At 42.2% G+C, this 26269-nt stretch overlaps 1 protein-coding gene across 1 annotated transcript; it reads right to left on the reverse strand.

Moving 5' to 3' along the window:
* Positions 1-1171: 1171 nt before the first annotated feature.
* MALT1 (mucosa associated lymphoid tissue lymphoma translocation gene 1) lies at positions 1172-26254 on the reverse strand. The gene is made up of 16 exons (XM_009874500.1): positions 26154-26254; positions 24990-25156; positions 20881-21002; positions 19831-19981; positions 17534-17712; positions 16886-16982; positions 16156-16188; positions 14726-14752; positions 11607-11810; positions 7659-7836; positions 6233-6307; positions 5090-5217; positions 4297-4446; positions 3103-3260; positions 2082-2207; positions 1172-1636 (listed from the first exon to the last, which is right to left on the reverse strand). Exons 1-16 carry the CDS (start codon positions 26252-26254, stop codon positions 1172-1174), a joined length of 2361 nt encoding a protein of 786 aa, XP_009872802.1.
* Between the last annotated feature and the right edge of the window lie 15 nt (positions 26255-26269).

Raw genomic sequence — 26269 nt, forward strand, 5'->3', positions numbered from 1 at the left:
GATCAGCAAATATCTTCAGCATGTTACCTAAGAGAAAGATTATCATGGTAAGAACAATCCACCACAGCATGAAACTGTGACTTTGCTCCCTCTAATGATTTGTAGTTAAGCAGGAAAATTCATCTCCACATTCTTTACAGCTGTTTTTAAAAATCCACCAGCCCCAAAATGCTAAATATACCTTTCTCTCCCATCTTTCAGCTTCAGTGGTTCAATACTCGGGATTTCTTTTTACATACTGTGTTAAAATCAGGTTTTATGTTTATGTATGTTGCAACAGCCTCCTACCGACTGTCCAAGATGACACCTGACATAAATGAACCGAGCAAAGAGGGAGCTTTTACAGAAGTGAAGGTACCGTGTTTCAGTATTCCAGTGCTAAGAATATGTCTCCTTCAAGCCTCAGCTTCTTTCCATCCTCATGTATACACTGGGGTCAGTCCCTTGGCTGTAGCTATTAATCAGCTTTGCATTCTCCTCTCTGCTGGTCAGATGTCGTGTCTGGCAGCAGCTGACAGCTGGATGGAGAGCTGTGCAAGGAAAACAAAACCTGAACTGAGCTAGTAAACTAACATTATCACTTTTTTTAGAGAACTAATTCTGTCAACTTCTTTTTTTCCTCCTCTAACAGCTATACATGTTTATCTTGTTTTTGAATAGGATGAGCAATTCCTCTCTAAAAACCTCTAAAAAAAGAGGTATGAAAACTCCATTTACAGGACATCTTATAACTCCAGCATGTACTGGAGAAGCAGCTGGGAAGATCCAAGGCTTTACTACCTCAAGAGAAACTCTGATATCACAGGCAGGCCCGTATGCATCCAATCCCTAGCAGAGACAGGCAGCTCCCTCCCGGAAACGCCCGCCCACCTGGCTCAGGAGCTGCCTCCCCGCCAGAGAACCGAATAGAACTTGGAGGAGTTCAGATCTTTCCCTGTGTCAAATGGCAGGAGAAAACCAGCCCAAAATCATGCCTTTTTCATTCTGAAATCTATCGGTCCAACTTTGTCTCTGGATTTGAACAATTTTGATCATAACTTCATTGCCAGTGCCGCCTGCAGACTCTCCAAGCCCTTTGTCCCGACACCCCCAAATTCCAGGAGCCGGCTAAGCAGCGTGGCAGGTTCCCCGCTCGAAGGGGAGGCTCTGGGCTGCTCCGAACACGTCACAGCTACTGCTCTTTAGAGAACTGGAGGCTGTCAGAGAGAAGGAATTCCAGGTCAACGGTATCATCAGTGGTCTCTACTGGTACGTTACTCTTTTCCACAGGGAGCAAGTAATGCTGTACTTTGTGTCTTGAAGCTAATCTCCTTGATGTGCCATTGCAGGAGCACGCCTCGGGCTGTCTGACAGTGCCTGGGCCAACGCGGTTTGCACTGGAAACGCCGGGACAGGAGTTTGGTTGGCAACGACCAGGCACATAGTACGTAGTTGCCACTGGACTTGATTCTGTCTGGTTATGAAAAGGATTACCAGCCATGCAGCAGGTCTGGAGACAGTTACTGGTTTTGAATTCATGATGAAGGCCTAACTTAGCAATAAGGGGCTTCCCAACATTAACTTCCTTCCTTTCATCCATTGCATCGTCTATTCCTGGATACTCATAGTGCAAGCAAACAGTGAAGACCAAGTGTTCCTGCAGAAGAGGAAAGGGAAGAGAGAAGGAAAAAATAGTTACTCTTCCTCCTCAAATAAACAATGCAGGAAACTCTTGAATTAAGAGTATGCAGCTCTGCTTCGTGTCACATCCTTCTTGCACCACAGGGCACAGGAACGTCCCCGCAGTGTGCAACGGGTGAGCTTCATGAAAACAATCACCTTGTCAAAGTTTAGTATCAGCCAAGAAAATGCAAAGTGCCTTGCACGACACTAACCGGATTGCATATGCATTTATTCCCTGGCTTTTATTTTTCAGCCAAGAAACTGAAGTCCCCATAATGGTGCTACTAGTCATTTTTTCCCTCCAAAGAACACGTTACTTATCATGCAGACAACACACAGCTACCTCAACAGAACTGCAGAGCAACATGATTAATCCGAACTATCTGAACAAACTTGTGAGTAGTAATATATATACTAACCTTTAGTTTTTGCAGTGAACTCAGCCTGGTGTAGAGGCAGTGTTTGGGAAGGTCCTTTGATACCAAATAGCTTCCTGTTTCCTCAGGAGTTCCTTTATTGGCCTCTTTGGGATCCACATCCAGGTCCTGTTGCAAGAAGGAAAGGAGAACTCAATCGAAGGCACAGAATTTGTAGATCACAAAATAGTTTGCAGTATTTCCTTTCATCAAGTCAGTATTTTCTCTTTCTTGCAAGGAAAGAGAACATCAGTCTTGCAGTACTTGCAAAAGCTACTGAACCCACTGTTAGCCCCAGGCAGAGGGGTTACCTCTGGGCGGGTCACCCTTGCTCGCTGATGGCTCCTGCTAAGCTTGGTGCACTCGCCTCAGGGTTGAGTTTTTTGACTGAACTTCTACAGTGAAGTACAGCACTATAACACTAATTCTGTGGGCTACAAACTCATGTCTTTATCACACACATTAACTCAAGTATTTTATTTATAAAGCATCACAAGTGTCCTGTTTATCTAAAAAGGTTTTCTGCCCCACATCCTCTTTCAGAGACATCAAAAAAGAAGAGGCTTTTAACCCAAAGAGCTTTCTCTTTCACTCTTACCCATCACTTCATTGTGGTCAGTTGACTAACACCAGTGGAACTGGACAGGATCACCCAGGTGCAAAGAAGTGTAAAACTAAAGCCTAAGAAACCTTGTCCTGCACGGCAGATGTGTCCTCAGCTCACACAGGAGCTACTGGCATTTAACTTGTTAAATATACAAATACCTGATATTAACCAATGAACAACAAAGGAGATTTTGAAAAAGATGACCCCAGGTTAATTTCATGTGTATTTTTATATATATTAAAAATATGCATTTTAAAAAAAACCCGTAAATTCATGCATACAGACACACGCACATTAAGCACCTATTTCAACAGTTTAGACCCATTTTATGACAAAAGTCAGTTTGACACAGACAGACCAGATAACTTTCAACTTCAGCAGAGGGAGATCACCAAGACACCAACAGGAAGCACTTACGAGAGGGAAGTCTGTAACGTAGGCTCTGCAAACTGCGACTTCAGGGGGCTTCTTCACTATGCGCGTGTAGATTATAATGACGTTGGAAAACTCGGCTGCAAATCCCAACTGAATCTGAACACCACATTTGAATTCAAGATACATACTTTCGGGCAGCTCTACGAAGAAGTAACATATCATTACATTCTAAACAAAACTTAGCCTATTTTTTAAATTTCCTTTTCAGATTCAAAAGTTAAAAACGTGATAGACTTCTTCCTTCTGCCCTGCCCCTAGGAATCAACTTCCAGGTTTGCAGTGAGGCAAACTAGGCTGGCAGCTAACAGAGAGAGCTGACACAATCGCTGCTGAGCCCATTTCCTTACAGTCTCTGTGCAACTGGTGGACAACACCTGCCGTCCCCGGGATACGGCTTACTGACCCCAGGAGCTGCTCGCCTACCTGGGATTGAGCAGCAAGGTTACAGGGTCTATATCTAACTGACACAAAACATAGCTATAGCATCATAAAAACCTTTCGACTTGACGGCAGAATGAGTTTCAGGTTCATTTTTTTCCTTTCACAGCCCATACACACATTCACAAAGCACAGCCTGCGCGTTATTTCTTCTTATGTTTGTTTTTTCCCTCAATCCATAGGAATAGATCTGAAAGTGCTCAAGGCCAACGACATCATCCTCTGTCTGTATGCTTTGTACTGATTTTTCCACTCCTGCCTGCATAATGACTCATCTTACAAATTCCACCCCTTGACCCTCAGCCTAATCTGTCAAAGAAATTTTAAAATGCACTCCAATGTGTTTATGTATAAAAATAAAATCATCTTAAACTCCACTGCCTAGAATGAGAATAGTGATGTCTTCGAAGTGTCCCTGCGAGACACAGACCCCTGGGATAGTATCGCAAGAGGCAGACATCAGAGAAGTCTCCCCTACAGTTCTGAATAGTCTCAAATACGCTTACTCAGGAGGAGCTTTACACGTCCCCTTGCTCTTTACGATATCGTGCAGAGGTAAACCTCAACCCAAAAGTTTCCAAGATCTGAACGTATTAACTAAAATTCAGATATGAGCTTGTATTTCGTCCATTTCTGTTCAATACCACAACCCCCGGACCAGAGATTACTACGGAATGTACTTCCTCTTGTTTTTCCCATAGTGCCAGTAGGATTACCTAAGAGCAGAGTGTATCGTACCGTGCGCTTTGGCCCACTGCAGGTTCCGTGCCAGACACTCTGCGGAAGACACGGTTTGCTGAATGGGATCAGTTAATGCCCTTTTCTCAGACAAACTGCTGCGGATCTCCAAAGCCTGCTTGCCTTTGGTAAGGTGACACTTGCCCATATCTAAAAATAAGATGCATGTAGTTTCTTTCAAAATCAATGCTCCTGAAAACCTAACTAAATTAAGTACGCCCCTGCAGTGCTGTGTGCTTGCTGTGGTTACACCAGTGTCAGCACACACATGAAAACTTGGTTTAGAAGTATTCACTGCTCAGCTGCTCATTCGCTTAAGGCTAAAACAACAGACCAGGTGCCTGCTGAGAATCTCGAGGATTTCGTATGTGCACTTATACCCTTCAGGAGAGAGGAAATGAGTATCATCACTACAGCAGTCTTTGAGGTAGGCGGGACTCAGTCATTTCCACGTTCATTTAAAAAACTGACTGGACTACCATTAGTAGCTGACACCACAAGATAGAAAAGTAATTTTTGTGGACCGATAGTTCACTTGGAACAAATACAGTTCACTAAGCAGGGAAGTATAAAACTGATTGCTATTGAAGAATTTCAAATTTACAACATCCTGATCTTTGCTAACATGCTGCCCAGCAGCACCTGCTTCACGATAACAGCCATTATTTTAACAAAATGCACTAAGAGCTTAAAAGCAGCATAACGTTTCCTGTGCGAAGAATGACATTTAAACAAAGAAGAAGTTTCTAGTAATGGAGGCTGAGAAGACTGAGTGCAGTGAGCTGGAGTTCACCTTCTGCAACCTCATCAAGCAGTACAGTAATCTTCTTGTCTTCTAACAAACGGTCCTTCAAGAACTTCACAAAGATTCCATTGGCCAACCCCAACTGCTGAATTTCAAAAGCTTCTGCTCCTTGGCACCTGTGAGATCACCAGTACCAGACAGGAAAAAAACCCACTGAAATGTCTGCATGATTAAGATCAACACGAGGACAACAGGAGCAAAAGTTATGACGGGAATGGGGGAAAGACATCCTGCAATTTGAAAATCAGGTTGTGTCTAAGGCCACTGTGCTCTTCAGGTTCGTTTACAAGCAGCTCTTCAGGTTCATTTACAAGCAGCTCAGCACGGGAAGGTTTCTCTTACAATCAAGCCACAGATCAGAGCTGGTGTCAAACTCTTCCTATGCTTCAATTCCTCACAGGCTTCATTAAAGCTCTGGATTACTTCTATTCAACAGCATTTGCACATGACTTGAAAACCAAGAGAGTGAGGTTATTTATTAAGTAACCTCTTCAAGTTTCAGTTGCAGCTGTAACTTTGGTCTTTACAACTAGGATAAGAAGCACGGGGGACAATCCATATGCTACTCCTCCAATAATTCATTCATCTCTCTAACACATTTTTTCTAGAATTTTAACTTGCATTAACAGAGGAGACAGATGTTTGAAGAGAGTACAGCACACAGGTTAGAGTTCATCAGGTGCTCCCCTGTCCCTGGCCTCCCGTAGGCGCTCACCGAGCGGCGAGTTCCACCAGGAACGTGCAGGACCTGTTACGGGTCTGAGAGTCAAAGCTGCTTTTTATTCTCTCATTTTTTTCATCTCTAGAGTGATAGATGAATGGAGCAATCCTACAAGCAACTGTTAGACCAAGATCAGCTCCTGGTTTTCTGTGAACACAGCTCTGCCGGTGCTGTGACCCTGTAGCCAAGCGGGAACACGAAATACATGGTGCCAAGGCATTTCCATGGTCAGCTAGACTGTGGAAGGATTTAAAGAATGACACAGAGAAGATAATACTGGGACACAGATAGGGGTATAAATTACTGGTCCTTTAACACCACAGAAAGTATTTTTCTGCAAAAGATGAGTTATACAATCTCACTTCTGGCTTCAAAACCTCTGTGGCACAGCAGGAGAAAAATTTCCTTACGTTGCGTATCCAAAAACAATGTTTGCCGTAACCTTCAGAGCATCTAAGATAAGAATTGTGTCATCATATTCATTTCTGCAATAAATGGAAACACAAGAAGTAGAATAATAAGTTGAAAACTAATAATGGTAACAAACTCTTCGGTTGTTCAAAATACCAAAACGGTATAGTGTTCAGAAAAAAAAGCTTTTTTTTCTCTCCTACAATTCTGAAATCAATCCCGACTGCTAGAAGACAAAGATCAGCATGATCAACTTTTCATGAAGACAATGCAAAAACACGGTGAGACACCATGCATTACCCAGATGAGGGCATGCTATATTCACCAACCTCTTTCAAAATGATTTCCGGCAACTAGACATTTTAGTTTACAACAGAAACTACATGATTTTTAAATTATTTTTCCCCCAATACACGGTGTCTCCATAGTTACTGTGATGCTTATGTATCTGTATTTTATATTTAGATGGCAGATTGTGAAGCTGAATTAGGCCACTGGCATTTCATTAGCAATGAAGTTCAGAGGCTCTACAAACACAAAAGCACCAGCAATTTTCTACTACGAAATATGCCTTAGAGACCAATTTTCAGAAGTGCTGACTGAAAAGCTGATTTCAAGTGCAAGTTTATAGCACTTTGTTTAGAAAAATTCAATAAACCAGAGGAGCTCCAGAGGTTCCTTCCAACCTGAGCCAGTCTGTAAACCAGTTTCTTTTAAAATCTAAATAAAGATACAACATCCCTGGCATAAAAGCAGTCCAAAAAATCCATTCCTCTGAAGACTTCTAAATTAAGCACTTCACTTGAGCCCTTCTGTCAAATTAACATGCCTTTGATCACATGGATTCTCCTTCCTCCCTGTCATAATGAAGATGGTTAATGATGCAAGGGTAAGAGTAATTTTTCTTCTTTAAGATGCCTAATTTCACTTTTATGTAATAAGACTGACACTTTGTAGCTTTCAAACAATGAAAGAAACAGAAGTCACTCAAATCAAGAGGCAAGTATGTATCCGTGGAAACAGAGTCCAATCTCTGGCTTCACAGGTCCATGTGAGGCCAAAGGTAAACTAAGGCTCTGAACAAACCCTCCTGCCCTTAGAAGCACTCGGGTGCAGGCTCTGAAATCTCAGAACCAAGAACTCCCAAGCGCAGTAAATGCTCAGCCTAGACTAGGGTTTTCTCCTCAGGGTGAAATCCAGCTTTCTCTCAAGACTCTTCACTGTTCTCCCAAGGGGGCTGTTCAGTTTTACTTGTTCATTTTAAAAACACACTCAGTTTTAACCTGTTGCTGCAGCAAGCAAAATGGATTTCACTGTGGGTTCCCAAAACGACAGTCATTAAACCCTCACCCTCTGTCCCAGAGCAAACACATCCCTCCAACACCCGCTGTGAGCTCTCCCTACACACAAGTCGCGGCACTGTACCTTTTCCGACACATATCCAGTAAGAACACGTTAAGTCCCGTCTCTTTTTGCTGCATGAGTTTGAGGATGTTCTGCACACACAGGCAGTTTGCGGATCGGTAGGGGCTTGGAGCATCAATAGGAACCATGAAACTGTTTCCATAGTTTTCATAGCCATGGCCCGCATAGTATAACAAACCTGAGGAGTCAAAATAGATGTGACTGAAAAAACAGTTCCAGCAGGAGCACACTGAACACTAATTTCAGCATGGTCAGAAACTTCACACACTGCCATAAAATGGAGTGACCAGAAGTTTGTATGATTAAATAGTATCCTACTGTCTGTGACAAGTTCCATCTTCTAAAAATGATTTTTTTTTTTAGGTCTATATAAAGCAGTCTATGGGTCAGATCTTGGTGCTGCAGCTGAACAGAAGTCACCAGAGAGATAACAATTGATGCTGACTGCAGGTATGGTCTTCTTATGTCATCATTCTTACTAAAAATAGCCGTGACATTTATGTCACTACAAAACTTGAACATTCAGAAAAACCAAAAAAGCCTTACTCTAACACACCAAAACGACCCAGGCTGAAATCTGCCTGTGTAGGCAGGTACGCTGAACGTTTTTACCTCTTCATTACAGATAGTTGCAGCGAATGCAAATACTTCTCTCTCACAGCCCTGCATTTTTTGTGAAGAAATACCAATATAAAACTATAGCCCTGCAAACGAAGCCTTTGGTTCTCTACTCCCTGGGACCTCTCAAGTCACTAAGAGCCATTCCAGGCTCCTAAAAATTGCAGTGTTCAATCAACGCTGCTCACTCACTTTTTATGGGAAATGCCCCGGCAAGATGAGCAGCCAGTAAGGGCACACAAGGAGAACCCCAGGATGCAGGGTTTCACCTGAACTAAGGTGAAAGCCCCACAGCTGCTCACCTGCCCCTCTTGGAAAAGGGCAACAGACCAATTCAAGTAAAAGTAAGATCTTTAAAGAGCACAGAATTTAAAGTGTATGATTAAAAATCTAAAGATATAAAGGTACTACTGGGCTATTTATGAGATTTCAGTGGCTCCCTGAGACCAAGTAGTTTCAAGAGAGTTAAAAATTAAGTTAAACAGCAAATGCCTGAATCCACATCACAGTTTAAAGCTACAAGGAAACTCTTAAATTTGACTTCCACAGAGTTTGGATCCGGACCTAAATCAAGGTTATGTTTGAGATTCTATACCCACATATATACACACACCCCTCCCCATATATCCATATATATATATATATATATATATGAGTGTATGTTAGATAATAATTAGACTGATTGAAGGAAACAAATTTCTTTCATGTAAAATATGATTGATCAGAGTCCTCAGTTAATAGAAATACCTCAGAAGTAACGGCTACATTTCTTTTATATCCTTGGCAGATGACTGTGCTATGCTTGTCTGATGACTGTTGAGCTCAAGATCAGAAATAAATCTCTGCATACCCAGAGTAAGCAGGGCCAACATATTTGGAGGGCCTCGTTAGACACTTTGACACAACAATTTTAAGTGGGCTCAAGTTCCTCACAGACGTCAGCATTTAAGTGATATCTTTTTTTTTTTTAAAAAAAAAAATACTAAAAAAAACCCCACAAACCCAGCCCAACTATTTTAGCCTGTAAAACATACGAGACTATGCTTTTAACCTTTGTGAGACACAATGTTAGTTGCACCCTACATTTAGAACAACATAAACTAAGACGTTAGAGGAGCTAATCACCATCACTTTGTTTACTACTCCTGCTCTTAAGGAACAGCATCTGAAATGCCACTTTCCTGGCAGGGAGCAGGAACTACCCAGTGCCATATTAGGCATCATTAATAAGTGTAAGAGGGCCACTGTGCCTCTTCTATTTGGAGCTATGCTCAGCAAAAATACAATAAATCATTATCTGTTTGGGCACAGAGAGGGTCTTTTATATGCTTGAAACCATTAATAGTTGTCAACAGTCACTATCAAAAAAGAGTAAAGTGACTTTAAATTGAGGCAGTTACTGCCAAACACTACTGAAAGAATGCTCTGCTTCCCTCTCAGAAATATCAGCTTGCTGTTAAAATACAACTGCAGAAATATGCCTTTTAAGAGCTTTCATATGGTGCCAGTGAGAAACTCATTAAAGTATTTCAATACTTTATTTTCTAAATTCATGTCGATTATAGAAAAAAAAAAAAAGGAGAAAGTGCAAGAATCTAAAAGGTCACTCAAGCGTATAAGCACACCTATGTCCCAGGGAACAAAACCAAGAGAACTGCTATCAGAAACTCTACTGAACTTTGCTGCCATAACAGTCTTAGAATCATAGATGGGTTTGGGTTTGAAGGGACCTTAAAGATCACCCAGTGCCACCTCCTGAATGTTACGCAAGTTTTGGCTCTGACATAAATGTCCAATGTCAGATCAGCCAGTTCTGCACAGACAGAGCATCAAGTAACATACTGATAAAAAAGTCGTACTAACAAATAATCTGACCTTGCGTTCCAAAAAAGGATAAATAATGTTTTCTCAGGTAGGTGTTACTATAGGAATTCTGGAAAACTGGCAGAACCTTTTGGTCTCTGTTCTAACTGATTTCTGGAGTTGTTTACACAATCTTGCCCAAAATCAAGTTTATACAAGACAAGGAATCTCAAATTGTGGATTTTTGTGGCACGTTACTTTTAAGTTTGAAGAGTTTAAGGGAAAAAAAAAAAAAGGCTGCTGCCCACTTAAGCAGCATAACCACAATTAAGCTGTGCTAAGGACATTAGGCCCTGTTAAGGGCATTATGACAAACTCTGTGCTTGCCAGGCCAGTATCGCAATAACCAAAACAAACCAGCAATTCAAAAAACAGATCTCTACTTAACCTGACAACTTGGCAGAAGAGGGCAAGAAGTACTGCATCTGATGTGCTGTGTTATGCCATAACTCCAAAGCACAATGTCTTTCTCTTTTTTCTGTACTGTGTATTTTCATTTGTTTTTTGTTTTACCTTCAGGAGAGATATGCTTTGCTCCTATGCCCCACTCTCCCTTCAGCACACCTGGAAGGAGAGTACAGCTCCCTGCCACGACAAAGCAAAGCCCCCTCTTCCTCTGTTCTGCATGGAGCGGCCAAGTGAGGAGGAAGAGCAGAGCAGCCCCTCCCAGAGCAGAGCACCAGAAGGACAGAAATCCAGAAGGAAAGAGCATTCTGCTGGCATCCAGGAGAGAGACGGAGTGAACGGGAGGGTCCCACCAGCAAGCCCACAACACGTTCCACGCTGTGCTTCGGGCTGTTCCCCACCTCCCCAACAGAAACGCAAGGCAGCAGCCTGCCTGGCCAGCCCCAACCAGATCATCAACCTGCAGGCACAGGGAACAGAGGAAGAGAGAGAAGTTCATGAAGGAGGTATTGCGAGATCTCCCGAGGGCAGCAGGGGCTGCAGCCCAAAGCTACACACAGCCTTGTACGCTGCCGCTACACAGCTACACAGCTGCAACTACTCTTGCTACTAGCTCGCTGCCATAACACAGCAATGCGGGTGACACAACAGACTACTGCTCCTGCTTAAGAGACTCTACAAACTAACGACTCCTGAGTACAAACGTGCATCCTTCCGCAGAGCATGTTGTCAAATATGCTGTACAGATGCAGCAGCTTTTAGCAGACAAACAAGCCAATACTATCAAACAAAAAGGTGCACCACAGTTGTATGCGTGGTTAAAGAAAAAATTCAAATGTTTTACCCAAAAATAAAAAAAAAACCACTAACATTTTAACCAGAGCTGAAGGATATGCTGTGGGTGTTTTAAATTTGCTTTCCTCAATCTCCTTATATGTTATTTAGCAAGAAGTTTGTTTTGCTATCACATACAGCGAGCTGGCAGAGGTAAGTACCGTGTGTCTGTGCACTCAATATATCACAAAACCAGCCTACTTCAGAAGCGGTATCACATGTTCTTACCATAGACTCCTTTGTCCAGGAGAAGTAAAAACTCATCTACTGCATTTCGCATCTCAGACTCGGTAAGGTCGAGCAAAGAAACAACTTTGAAATCCAGCTGTCTGAGCAAATTTGTCAATTCATAGACATCTACCATCGGTGCCTTGAGCTGGGGGTGATTCCAGTAGCTCATATTTCCTATCAGCAGAGCTACCTTGTCTGTTGCTGCAAAGACAAAAGAAAAACAAAACCACATCATGTTTATGTACTCCATGCGGTCAGAATCTTTAAGTTTAGTCTCTTCCAAAGTGAAAATATAACTCAATCTCACCTCAGGCACAATACAAGATTTTAAAAGTCCACAACACAGCTCAATTCTCATCCAAAAAAACCTTTTCAGCATGGTCTGACAGCTGACATACATCTCAGGCTGGATCACCTGTGACTAAGGCTGTCTCCCATTTCTTTCATTTTCTCAAAGCAGAGACAATTGCTGAATTCCCCCATGCAAGAAGAAATCTAACAAGCATGAAAATTCTTATGGCAAGTTGCCAAAGCTATGGCCAGTGTACTTACCACAAAGCCTCCAATTTTCTAATGCTTCTTAAAAAGCAAACAAAAAAAACCCCAAAAGTCCACTTTCACATTTCCACCTCCCATGTTCTGTGTCTCTCTAAAACATAGTACATGTAGGTGGAAACATTCAGAGGTCAGAAGTAAAACGTCTTTTTTTCTGTTTGTTAAGGTTTCTTTTTACTGCTGCTCTGGTCAAACAGAATGAAATACGAGAAACTTACAAAATTCAGAGGCAAGTCTACTGATACTTTTAGTTTGAGAAATGATCACTTTGGTTCAATAAAGTCTGAAGTAATTCTGTCATAAGTAAACTAAACAGATATAAAAGAGAAAAAAAGGCACATTCACAGGAACGCTTTAGAGACCACTAGCCTGATTTTCATCCCAAAATTGCACACTAAGTTACAGAAAAGCCATTTTTCGAAGGAAGGTGTTTCCTTCTGGGTTTGCTGCTTCTTTCCTCCAGTAGAAACTATTGTCCCGCAGCTCTGGCGGCAAATGAGATCACGTCAACGTCCCAAACCTGCTGCAGCATCAGTAATCCCCCATACCTAGATGAGAAGAGAATCCCTCTCTGTAGCCTCAGTGTCTAACATTTCATCTCCTTCAAACAAGCAGTTTTCAACATTTTTGCAGCTGGAAAAGCTACAAGGTCGTGAACAGCGTAAACTATCTTAAACAGCTTAGACTGAGTGGCAAACTGTCACTGAAAACCACTTTTAAAGGTACAAGTTTTCTAATTAACTTAGCAAAGATGAACCACAACCGTGGAGCTCTCACACACCCTCTCACACTGATGAACTCGAGAGTGGCAAAACTGTGACGGAGGCCAGCAGCCTTTCCAGCTGGTATGGCATCGAGAAGACAACATGTCTGAGCTCAGTCAAGTCTACCACACAAATTGAAATTAAAACTCCCAGCAACTATTCTTCGCAACACACGTGCTATCCATCTATCTGTATGAGCTCCAGCTCAGGATGAAGCATCCCCATGCAGTGCACGAGGAACAGCAGACAGACCACCAATCCTTTTACTCACATCACCCTGATACCACCACCTCCAGCTTTCCAAGTATTCAGAGCAAGGGAGGAGCACACTGGCTAAGGCTGTAGCCAGAGGAATTTGAAAGAGTAAACTGAAACAGATGAGGAATCCTACATGCTCCACCGAGTCACTAAAAATACTGGTGCCCTCACCACAGTTTACTACTGAAAGGGCATGTAAGCATTATAAAGGACTATAAAAATACGCAGCAGTGTCCCTCCCTGCAGATAATTGCATGCACTATGGTTATTTTGCCAGCAGTGGAAGAAGCAGCAAAATCTATTTGCTAGATATGAAATACATACGTTCAATTACAGCTACGAGACTACTTACCAACAAGCCTGTGATTTGATTGCCTTTGCAGGTCTGCTTGAAACAGATTAAAAGAGCAGATCGTCAGTAACCACAGTCATAGACACCAATGTCAGAAAAATAACCACATGTTCTCTACAGCCATAGTCTGCCAATATTCCCAGAGTTTGATATATGTTCACTTGATTTAAAAGTCCAAAGTAATTCTGTCATAATTAAACTTTATCTAATATGTTACTCCTTGCAGGCCCAAAAATAGTGTTGTTGTTTTTTTTTGTTTTGGTGGGGTTTTGGGGTGGTGCTGTTTATCTGATTTCTTTCACCCTCTTCCAGCAAACACAGCCTAATAGGTAGCTTAACAAATTAAGGAAGACTAAACGCTTACAGTATAATTTTAAATCCTACAAAGTGCACACCAGCATTTTCAGTCATGTCCAGAACAGCGCGTCCTCTCCAAATGAAACACAGACACGCGAGACAGGGCTGACCCTCCGTGCGTGCAAAGTCCTTTCTGCGGGATCCCGTACAGGGATGGCGGAGCCAGCACTGTGCCAAGGCGACCAGGTAAGCGATCCAGCCACGGGGCAAGCTCTTCAGTAACACGTTACACGTCCTGACAGCACCACTGCAGGGACTAAAGCTAACACTTGGCAAAAATAAGCATATCTTTGATGTCTAACCCAGGAAATGGTACAAACTTTGTGATCTGAGATTTTGGGACCACAGTATCGGGGACAATGCCTTATGGGGCAATACTCCAGATCAACATTTCTGTAACAAACTTCAAACAGGCTTCAAATGGCATCGGCTCACTCTCATGTGAATTTAAGAATTACAGCAACTCAGCACATCTCGGGTGACAGCCAGACAGCTACATCTTTTCACCTTATCTGAATAGGCAACACACTAAAACTTAGGAGTTCAAAGAAGCCACAGACAAGCAAGCAAAAGATAATTCCTTCTGTATTTGCAGTATAAAAGAGTAGCTTTGTGTGATCTTACAGAGGTGATAGCAACCCTACTATTCACTATATTCTTCAAGTTAATTTATCGGAACTAGAAAACTGTGTTGCTCTTAACACGATATCTGCCCCTATCAAATCCTCACTTATCCAAATAAAGTGTATATTGTAATACAACTAGGCTTCAGCGATTTGTAACATAAAACGAGGATGTGAAATTGAAGGTTTTCAAAATGTATCACCTACCTGGTTCGTGAAGATGACTTAGTTCCTCTGTGAAGTAGAGGAATAAAATCACAGTTTAAACAAGAAAGAAAATAAATAAATTTTTTATTAATAAAAATGTAACTGTCATGTCATAATAGAAACTGAATATTAGAACACAAACTACCTTTCTAATATGCCTTTGGCTTTGCATTTCTGTAAGTCTAACCCTCTGCATGCTTATGCTACATGCAGAGAGGAGAGAATTAAGCTATGCTAGACAGAGCATCATAATATAGATCTCAAATCCACATGCTGTGCCTCAATCCCACCAGCATGCAAGCAGTCTGAATGCATAAGGAACGAGACATCAGAATCACCCATCTGAAAAAACAGATGTTTGAAGGGCTGCTGAAAAAGCAACATCCTGAGCAAGAGATCTTACTTTGTAAAGCCACGCGTATTCAGAAAGACTTCAGATACAACTTTCAAACACTCTAAGCTACCACAGGTTTCACCTACTTGTTCTGAGAACACTGGAAACCACGGAAAAGAAAAATAATTTATCTGAAGCAGCCAGGATCTCTCAGAGCCGGCCTGCTCCCTGCAGGGGAGCCTGAGGCCAGCTTCTTCAGACTCAAGAGCCAGCTCATGTATCCAGGCGGGAGACTCCAGCGACCTGAGGCGATGCTAACGTAGCACACCAGCAGCATGGTGCTGCGTCCAGGAAACTGCACTTTGGCTGTAGCCCCCCAGGCAACATAGAGGTCACCTGCTGCTCACAGGGCACTTGCGTCACAGGTGAGCAGGAGGCTGCTGCACTGCTGACAGCCCCTGCCACGAAAGATGGGAAGGCCCAAAGAGGGGATCGGTCTTGGAAGCTACACCACAAACCTCTGTCACTTGTACGTGAATTGCACTTGCATGCAATGCAAATGAGAACAGAAATTGTCCTAAAAAGGCTGCTGGAAACACCTCTGGCAGACACAGAGTTGTCAGTGGAACTAGCTCTGTCCAGCTCTCTAAGGTCACCTAAACATCTTCAGCTTTTCTTGCCAGGATGTTGCTTCCAGAACTCAGCCAAAGAAATCTCAAGATCTTCATATTTCACCAGAAACCATAAGCACAGGACACAAAAACAGCAAAAAAAAGGGAGAAAATCAATCAGCTTTGAATACTACAGAGAAGAAAGTAGCTTGCTTTTTCTCCCATGTGCTCTAAATCATGTTATCAAGGCCCAGAAGAAAGAAGCACATGCAGGAGGAACATTGCACCACCCATCAGTGTTTTAAAATAGAATGAAGCTCTTAATCCACACGTGCTTTTCAGCAATACACTTAACAATCCATCACTGGCCATGACAGGGAGGTTAGATTAAATGATCTCTAAGGTCCCTTCCAGCCTAGGCCATTCTATGATCACCCCAGTCATTAATTTCTAAGAATTGATTCACAACTAAAGATTTACTTTACCTTCAGTGCACTCCACTGCCACAGCTTTCCTTCCTTGTGTTTTAATGAGGGAAAAAAAATTGGAAGACAATTGCTCTCGGTTATGAGAGTTAGCACACAAGTGGAAGACAAAGGGCACTTCCAAGCTCCTCCGTAATCTAGCTCATTTTATAGCAGCATAAATCAGCCCTGACCACAACACTGTACAGTAATTATCGCCAGAACTCTGGAGCACTAAACCAGAATATTTCTTAGGATAGGAAAGACCTTTTCATATGAACTATGCAATAGTATTCCCAGACAGATCTTTTTCTCTTTAGTTTACTGCAAATACATGCACACACACTGAACTCTGCTATATTAACTTACTCTGCTTGCCATGAATACTCTCGCACATCCTGATTGCTAGAGGACTCAGTGTAACAGTCCTTATCAGCAACAAGGGTTAAATTGTTTTTAATTGTCAAAACACATAAAGAAATCAGCTTGCAATCTGCTGACAAGCTATGTACATGCTAGCAACGCCAAAAAAGTGGTAGCATTTCTATGCTGGTTACTATAAAAACCTCAAAGCACTTTATAACTGATAAAGCCCTAGAATTCCATTTGTTGCAAGCAGTTACTTTAACAAAAGGATAAACTAAAAACACAGGAGGCACATGCTTAACACTGAAAGCTTCAAAAATAAATTCTAACAACGCAGAAGAAACTGATAAATCAGCTGATCTTATATCAAGCACAAACTCCTTACCTATAACAACTTCTATCTTCCAGCTGTCTTGATCTTCCCTGTCATTGAATACGTGACACCAGTACGTCCCTTGATGATCCACATCCACGCAAGTTACCTGTGCAAGCATTGTCACAGTCATCCTCCCAGACTGCAGAAGAATACCCACATCGGCTTCACTCGAACCCACAAGAAAGAGTAAAAACCAGAAGCAAGCCTAAACGAACCCAAACGCTGCTGACAACCTTACTCTTCAGTAAGCTGTGTTCTAGAAATGTTCTCAAGAACTGAAGAAAGACTGCAAATCCACCTCACAGGTTTGAGATGCATTAAGCACTGAGCAAGAGCTGGTACAACTCAAGTGCTTTTCAGGGCAAGACAGAAAAAGCAGCTCACTTTTGCTGACACTTAACCTTTGCTTTGTCAGTGTACCACACCAATCCAAAACACGTCCCACGACTACCACCTGAAACACCTTCAGAACTGAAGCTGCACACCCTAAAGCCTCAGAACAGCACGGGCAAGTAACAGAACAGAACAACTTAAAGCGAGTGCTTCTGTAAGAGATTATCAAAGTCACAAAGTTCTTTTCTTCAAGGAAGCTTTATGTGATAAGGTACAGGTGGTTACACACTCGCTCTCCAAAGCTGATACTTGGCAGTAACTTACCGTGTAGACATTTTTTGTCCCATTTGCCAATGGAAATCCATTTCTGAACCACTGGTAACGAGGAATTGGGCTTCCAATAGCTCCACATTCCAGCACCAAAGTGTCCCCCACTACCAGGTTTTGTGGCTGAGGCTGAATACAAATGTGCAACTTGTTTTCAGGCAAACCAACTAAGCTCCCTTAGGAAAAAAAAACAACAAAAGGGGGCGATAAGAAAAAAAAAGAAAGGGTGAGACAATCTGCATACAGATTAACATGAACAGATGATATATGGACACATCTTCCTGTAACTAGAACAGACTGTATTAACAGTAATGAAATTAAGTTCAGGAGGCTGAGGGGTGATCTCATAAATGTTAATAAATACGTCAAAGGGGAGTGTCAAGGAGGACGGAGCCAGGCTCTTTTCAGCAACGTCCAATGACAGGACAAGGGGCAATGGGTACAAGATGGAACACAGGAGGTTCCACAAAAACACTAGGAAAAACTTTTTCACTGTGAGGGTGACAGAGCACTGGAACAAGGTGCCCAGAGAGGTTGTGGAGTCTCCTTCTCTGGAGACATTCAAAACCCGCCTGGACGTGTTCCTGTGCGATCCACTGTAGGTGATCTTGCTCTGGCAGGGGGGCTGGACTAGATGATCTTTTGAGGTCCCTTCCAACCCCTAACATTTTGTGATTCTGTGAAGTTACTTGTCCAGTAAGAGCATGATAAAAATGAGTAGCAATGGCATTAAATATGCCCCATAAGCAAAAAAAATAAAAAGCCCTCTTTGCATTATTTATTCCTGCCTGTAGGATTATAAAGGCACCAGAGAAAGAAGCAAGTACAAAGGAGAGCGGTTACCAAAGGATGGACTAAGGATCCAGCTTGTGTGCAAGTGTGTACACAGGAATAAGAATTTAAAACTTGGAATCTGTTAGTTTTAGCATATCCCTTTCCTTCTCTTTCTAAACTGAGCATCAAATCTTAATGTAAATAGACTAAAAAGGTCCAAATCTGAAAACGCTTAACAAACGTCACCCACTGGTATTTCCCCATATAGCCATGTCTCTGGGAAAGAAATCTATGCAGAAAACCCTAAATGCATCAAAGACTTGTCCAGCTGATGTAATGTAAGTTTCTATGTGTGATAAAATGTATTGAAACAAAGTGTGGAAATTAGTTTTTAAACCATCCACTACACACACACACACACAAGTACTCCACTGAAGAAGTTGCTGCCCTGTGTGCACTGAGGAGCCAGACGAGCTGACACAGACCGCAGCTCACCCAGACCTACTCGTGCAGTCACACCAGTGGTTGTGCACCTCAGCTGTGAGGTCACTCCTTTCACTTTTAGTCTGTTCCTGCGGACACACGTTTTGTCACCAGAGCTGACAATCAGAGGGTGATGACACTTTCCTTTGCACAGTAGCACCAAGGGACAGTGGGACAGATCTCTCTGCTTTACTCGTCTCTGAGCTCCTTGGCGCATTACAAACTTGGATTGCAGAGACTTTACAAGCTGATGTTTCACGTGTATGATCCACATTGACCAGTGTTTTTGAAAGAAAGCTGTATTTTGTAGTGAAGACTTGATAACTGGTAAAGAGACTGACGTGGGTTTTGGGATGGTATTTCAAATACAGGGGCCCTGGCTTACCATAATGGTGCTGGTTTGGTTTTGGGTTTTTTTAACTGCAGAGTTTTCTGTAACTTTTATCATAGAAAACACTTCTACATGTCAAAATAAACTTTATTCCCTTTCACTCAGCTGTTTACAGAACCTTCTCTTCCTCCCTTGCAGCGTCCTAGTTTCTTTCAACAAAATGTAAGGAATTCATTTCCTTTTAAGGCAGAAAGGCAGAACTAAGATGGCAAGTACAGCAGAGAAGCTCATTAGATTCTCCTTTACGCAGATACCTCTGTTCTCAGACTGGCAGCACATACATGGAGGGGAAACAAACAGCCCTGCCTACTAGGCCAGACATGGGGCAGACATTCAGAACAGACCTTGTGCCCAGTCGCCACATGAGTTTTAATTGCTCTTCTGGTCCAAGAATCCTCTAAGAACTAAAGGGCTCTGACACTGTGTATGTTTTCCATCTATCTATTATCATCCGTCACTACTGAACTTCATTTCTCTTCTGCTTTTGTGACCAGCACAAGGGCCCAACAACTGGATACCATGTTCTTAGTCAGCCCCCTTTCACTTCTGTGCAAGCCAGCACCAGGCGCCCAGGGGGACGCAGGCTCCTCCAACAGAGGACAGACAGAGAGACAGACTTTCAGAAGACGATGGTTTTGCCACTCACCGTGAGATGTTCTCTGGAGCTCACAAACGTCAAGTCGTGCCCACCGACTGAACACAAAGGAAGATTCACTGTTCACTCGACAGATGTAAAAGCCAGCATCGCCGACATTCACTGGATTCAGAATCAGCTCTGGAGAATTACCATGCGGAACCTGAATTACAGGTGAACCAAGAAATATGGAAATTTAGACTGATCTATTCTAACCCATGATAAAATACTATAATACTTATTTCAATGTCCATAACACCAGCATCGACCCCTTAATCTACTTGAAACTTTTGGATGAGAAGACAATTTTAGACAATTCTAAGCTTTTAAGCCAGTTGAAAAGCTCTTCCTGAAATTCACAGTTTTTACTTAGCTTCACAGATAACTCAGAATAATTTCTGAAGAACTACTCCAACTAGCGTGTGTGTTAAATTCAGTTCTAGTCTTACGATATATTCAACTGCGACTAGGAAACTGTAACAGTCTTTCACAGAAAAATAATTTTTACTACATCTATTTTTACTGTAATGAGCAGGAAATAACTGTAATCATATTTTTAAGCCATGTTTTGGATGACTCTGATAAGCTTTTAGAAAAGTATAGGAAATTAGCTAAAAATGTCAATTACTGGAGAAGTCTGTGGCACCATCAAGCTCAGGCCTTCAACTGCTCCTTGCTAAGAAACCAGTTTCCATCTGTCCAACAGGAGCAGCAGCTGGCATTTGTGTCAGCGCAGCAGGTTCTCAGTGGCCTCTGTTAAACTTCTTGGTAGGCTGAGAAACAACTAAGCTTACAGTTTCCTTACTGTCACCTCTCAAGATTAGCCTCTAAGGATGAAGTCTGAATATAAGGAACCACTTTATTGTTTTAGCACATTGACAGGGTTATTGTGCAGCCTTCCTTAAACTTCTATTTTTATTAGTATGGATAGCAATCTTCTTTCATTGTAAATAAGAGTCTTAAAAAAAAAAAATCATTCAAAATAATTATGTATTATTTTCACCATTAAAAAAAATATTTATTTTTTTTTAAAAAATATCTCTATTCTGCATCAACTATTACCTCTTTTTCCTGCTTGAACCACTGGTAATGCACAAACGGGTGTCCTGTTGCCCAACAACACAGCCTGACAATCTGACCCGAGAGCACTGCTTGAGAGTCTGGCTGTACAACAATCTTTATACCTTTAAAAAAGGTTTAGAGGAAAGTTATTTTGAAATACAGTTGCACAATTTAAATACACATTCACATTGTCCTTTGTGTAAAGAAAGTTTCTGTCATTAAACATACTTGAAAATAATTTGTTTGTGCTGTTTGGGGCTGGACAAGATGATCTTTTGAGGTCCTTTCCAACCCCTGACATTCTGTGATTCTGTGTACACACACAGTTCCAATCAGTTCCATGACTAAGGACGTTCAAAATTGTATTTCATTACACAAACCCCATGCTCAAGCTGATCAGTAGTCTACAGAGTTCAAAGATTTACCTTAGATCATTCAGACATTTTAGTGTTAGGACATTTCAGACTCCCTTGCTCTCTACTCACTAGAGCAAATACCACTTCCAAGGGTATCACAGATGCCTTCTGAGAAAGGTATTCCCAGTTTCAGGAGTTTGCTCATTCCCAACTATTTCTTTGTGTGGCTAACCTTCAGATTAAGATTAGGCACAGCCTAAGGGATGGATCAAAGCAGTAAGGTCTTAACCACAAGGCAGTGCATTTTTCTACTATTCCTCACATAACCTCATTAGTCGCAACCAACGCTGCCAGTTTTACGCTTCTGTCTCCTGCAGAACTCAATGCCAGGGGTTTCTTTTGCCAATATGCAAGGCAGAATTTTCCACTTCAAATTTTAACTGTCAGGACATAGCATGAACAGAATTCTGACACCAGTCTGATATGATCCAGTTATTTTCTTAACCTAGACTACAGAGATCTTGTTACAGCATGATCCCAAAACCACATCTGCTAGTATAACCAAGGTCATCAGAAACAGAAGAGGTGGGAGATAAAAAAAGTCAGCTGCAGAACAGCAAGTCTAACGTCACACTGCTGTCAAAAAAATACATGGACCTACAAGCAAGAAGTTCAGCAATACTGAGCTGATAAGCCATCAAACAATCATTAGTTTAAAGCATTACTTGCTGCAGGTGGTAAAATGCATTTAACGATGCCAGTGGGACAGATTGTATTGAATAAACCAGAAGCTGTGTAAAAAAAAAAAGATCACAAATATCCCAGCACAAGACTCAGAATTAGCATTTGCTCCAAGCCTTCTCACTACACTGTGCCAGGAGTCCTCTTTTTGGCTGCTTTTTTCCCCCTCCTGTTTAATGGCTGAGCAGCACATCAGAACTTGGCGCTAACAGAGAATGCCCGAGGAAAGAAACCGCCGCGATTTGATCGATGGGCGGAAACCTGAGCAGAAACCCATGTGGTCAACAGACTGAAACAGAGATTATACAGCACTTGGAAATTACATAACCCTTGTCTAGCAGGGAAGCGCGCTACACTAACTTCCTCCACATGTGAGCTTATTCTGAAATCGTTGATTGCACAGGCAGCTACTTCTAAGTAGCTACAGCACCTGAAAATTCCCTGCCTTCCCTTCTCTGAAGTAACTTCCCTCTACACGCCAGCCCTGAAGATCACTATCGCAGCTCCTCACATAGCACTTCTGCTGTTTTTCATAAATGGAGTGAGTTAAGTACAGTTTCTGAACATCACAATCACGTAGCATTAATCAAGACAAACAGGAACTATATTATTTCAATTTAAAGGACAGAAAAATTAAGAAGAATTGCTCTTTACAGAAACTTCCCTTTTTTTTTAAAAAAATAATCTTTAAAATCGCTTCCAATTTGCATAATTAACATCTCATTAAAAATAACTGAGAAAAACAATTTCTCTGAAAGATTAGCATTTTGCACTCCTTGGAACCATTACAAACAAGTTCTAAGAAACCTGATTCATAATTTCTTCACAGTTTCATCTATATTCCTGCAATTCATTCAGCACTATAGAGCTAGTTCCTGCAAGCATCACAGAATGTAATGATTCAAAAAGAAAACCTTCTGGTTCAATTTTCTGAATGATTACAAAGACACCCAAAAACTTTTTAGGCTTTCCTTGAAAAATACAAAACTCAAATTTTACCACTGCAGACAGCAAACTGACAATTATGGTTACCAGACTTTGAAACATGCAGTGCAAATTAAGTACTCATAATCTTAACTACAACCCAATCGTTTACATGCCAGTAAACCTTCTCAGTCATTTCTGGAAATTCAGCCTCAATTACTCAAGTTCAGACTGAAGTGCCTAAACTGCCACAGTAACAGACCTGCCCGTGGAGGAAAAACACCTCTTGGTTCTTGTTTAAATCCCCATGACCTAGCGAGGCTGCACATGGACTAGACTGTAAGAGCACAAATTGTGCATTAAGCTTCATTTTTTTTTTTCTTAGTCTGCGAGAAAGCTCTTCACATTTGTTTCCAGCATGTTCATGATGTGACAAGGTAAAAGAAAAAAAAAAGAGAGAAAAGGGGCAGAAAGGTGACCCAAGGAACAAGATATCTAGGCTTTCTCACTACCAAAAAGGAGTAGTTTTAAAGTTACTATTATTCCTATTTCGTGTCTTTATAGGAAAAAGATTTTCTATGGAGTTAATCCAATGTGATAGGCAAGTCTCTAAGCTTTGGGGGAAAAATGAGTTCTGGAACTTGGTTCTGGGAGTCTGTGATTCTCCGAGAGATCCTTTGCATTGCTGCAAACACCACAATGTCCCAGCTTGCAGCAATACACCTCTGCCATAGAAGTACAAAGCAGTATCACTGCCAAACTAGACCACTAAGCAGCATCAAAGTGTACACTCACCAACCCAGACGTCTGTAGGCTCACAAAGGTTTGTGTCTTTTTAACTGTATTTAGTCTTCACTGCATATTTCAAAATGTAACTCAACCAACAGCCACAAAAAAACACCTCAATTCCACGGTGGCGATACTGGAGGTGATCACAGATGGAGCGAGCAGAACACTTTGGGTCAGCGCAGCACAAAAGAGACCCAGGACCACTCCTGTTCTCAGTGTTCCCCAGTAATCACCACTGGCAGAATGAACAGGAGCGAGCACTAGCTGTGCAGGACAGCATGCCACCCCCTGGGCCTCCACCTCAGCTCCTGCCCCTGCGAGCGCCATCTGCTCGCACTGGTAATGCAAAATTCTCTCCCTGCTGACCCCATGGCAGAACACTTCAGCCAGACTAAGCCACCACGTAACTCAGTCGCCCCTCATTCACCATACCCTGGGCGTCCTCCATTTCATTCAGCCTCAGCCAGACAAAACAGGAGCAAAGCATCACCGTCACTTGCCTGAAATATTTCCAAGTTGTCTTTACAACCATTCTCAGCCTCTCTCATGCTGTCCAAGGAACAAGACAGCTATCAGTGCAGCAAGGAGCTTGCCAGTCTCATTTCCACTCCCTGCTCTGAGAAGCAGTTTGTGCAGCTAACTAGTAGGCTGAATTTCACCACATCTTGAACAAGGAAGACATAAAAAAGGGCCTGTTTTTGGACTATAGCAAGAAGCACTTGGGCTTCACGTTCTCATCCTTCCATTGCCCTACTTTCAGCTTGCTTCTTCACAAACAGTGTAGAATGCGTTAGTAGAAAATGCTCTAGCTCTGTCATAAGATGGTCTGTTTTTCTGTCAATCGGCAAGCTGCACTGCATCCAATAGGCACCAGAACTGGCAATAATTATATCCTTCCCCTCCAGTCAGGGTGAGCTATGAACTGCAGTAACGAAACCCATAGCCGGAATGGATGGCTGGCAACACCGCTGGTCTTCCTAATCCAACTGTTTCAGTTCTGTTCGCATCTCCCAAAGGCGCAGTTTGATTCAGAACCCAAGCCAGCAGCAGGAAGGGCAGCACCTGTCACATCCATGCAGCCAAATCCAAGCCCACAACAATACTGTGTTAAGCCTGCTTATCTACTTGGCTTACTCTTAATCTCAAAATCACACGAGCCAATTTCTCTGGTAATCATCTGAAGACAAATTACTAGATTTCAAACACTTAAAGAGGTTTTTACTTATTGTAGAAAACAAATAGTTCAGTGTTTCCAGTGTAAAATATAGAGTGGCAGTGAAAGCGCAAACCAGAACTGACCAGACTGGCTGAGGCACTGGAGAGCCTCTGTGTGCTCCAGGGCCTGCAGGAACTCCACCAGCTCCACCACAGTGCAACCCCGATCTCCCAGGAGCTGCAGGAGGCTCCAGCTGGGACTTCCTTCTGGCTCCAGCACTTTGAGGGAACACTGCTCCAAATCCAGAGAGCTACAAAATAACATGAGAAAGACATGGCATAGATCTTCTTACTACTTTTTCCTCAGAAAGGAGCAGAGTTAAAAATCACCTGCATACAAGCAAAAAAAATTATTCTTTTTTTTAAAAAAAAAAACAAAATGAGAAATTCCTAGCTTGGACATGCTTGCAGTGTTTCCTTCAAGTTTCAGTTCAGAGGTTATACAGAGGTTATACCTCCACAGACAGAAGGTAGTATTACTGAGTTGAACGCTACAAGAGATATTTGTACCTAAGCAATTCTGACCATGTGTATTAAGAAATCTTCTAATCTTCCCTTTTTAAAGTCTCAGCAGGAACATCTTTCATTTTCATGTGCCTAATTCAGAAGCAGTAAATAGTGAGTCAGAATCTGCCTTGAAAGGGCAGGAGGACTTTGATTTTCAGGGCAGCTGTTAAACAAGTGACTGCTGCAGCTTTACCGATCCACTTGCCTACTGGTACAGTGCAGTTATCTGCTCCAGTAAGTTCAGGTACAAACATCCATAGTTTTAAGTTTTGGTGTTAAGTCTTTATGCACTTTCAGTCACAGCAGGTTAAAATAACACAGATAGTAAGGACGTTAACACAGCTACAGAAAGGGAATGCATTATGTATTCCCACTAAAAAGATTCACCAGTGTTTCCCTCATTACACCACAGTACTATGCAAACCTGAAGACAAGAGATTTTCCCTTATCTCGTAGACAATACAGAGGAACAAACACAGCCATAGGCCCTGCAGAGGGGTCACACTGTAGTCCCCAGGTTCTATTTCCTATATTAACTAATGCAGTCATAACAGAGAAGGGACACATCTTCATAATGTACATTCAGCTACACCTGAAATGCCTCTTTTTTCCTTTCTTCTTGTGATAATGCCCTCTAAACAAAATCTTGAAAAGCCACAGGAAGCCGCACGATCCGGAAGCGATCTAGAGAACGTGAACGAGGCATAAAAAGCTGAAGGAGGCGAATGCGTTTTCCCTAACACGGCCAAGAGGACCTGCAGAACCGCCACCGAGCGCGTCCCGAGCTCCCCGCCCGGGGAAGGCGGCAGAGCCGCGCCCCGGCCCTTCGGGGCTGGACGCATGACCCGGGGCAAAGC

This window comes from Apaloderma vittatum, unplaced genomic scaffold (assembly GCF_000703405.1).
Source record: "Apaloderma vittatum isolate BGI_N311 unplaced genomic scaffold, ASM70340v1 scaffold29718, whole genome shotgun sequence".
NCBI lineage: Eukaryota > Metazoa > Chordata > Aves > Trogoniformes > Trogonidae > Apaloderma > Apaloderma vittatum.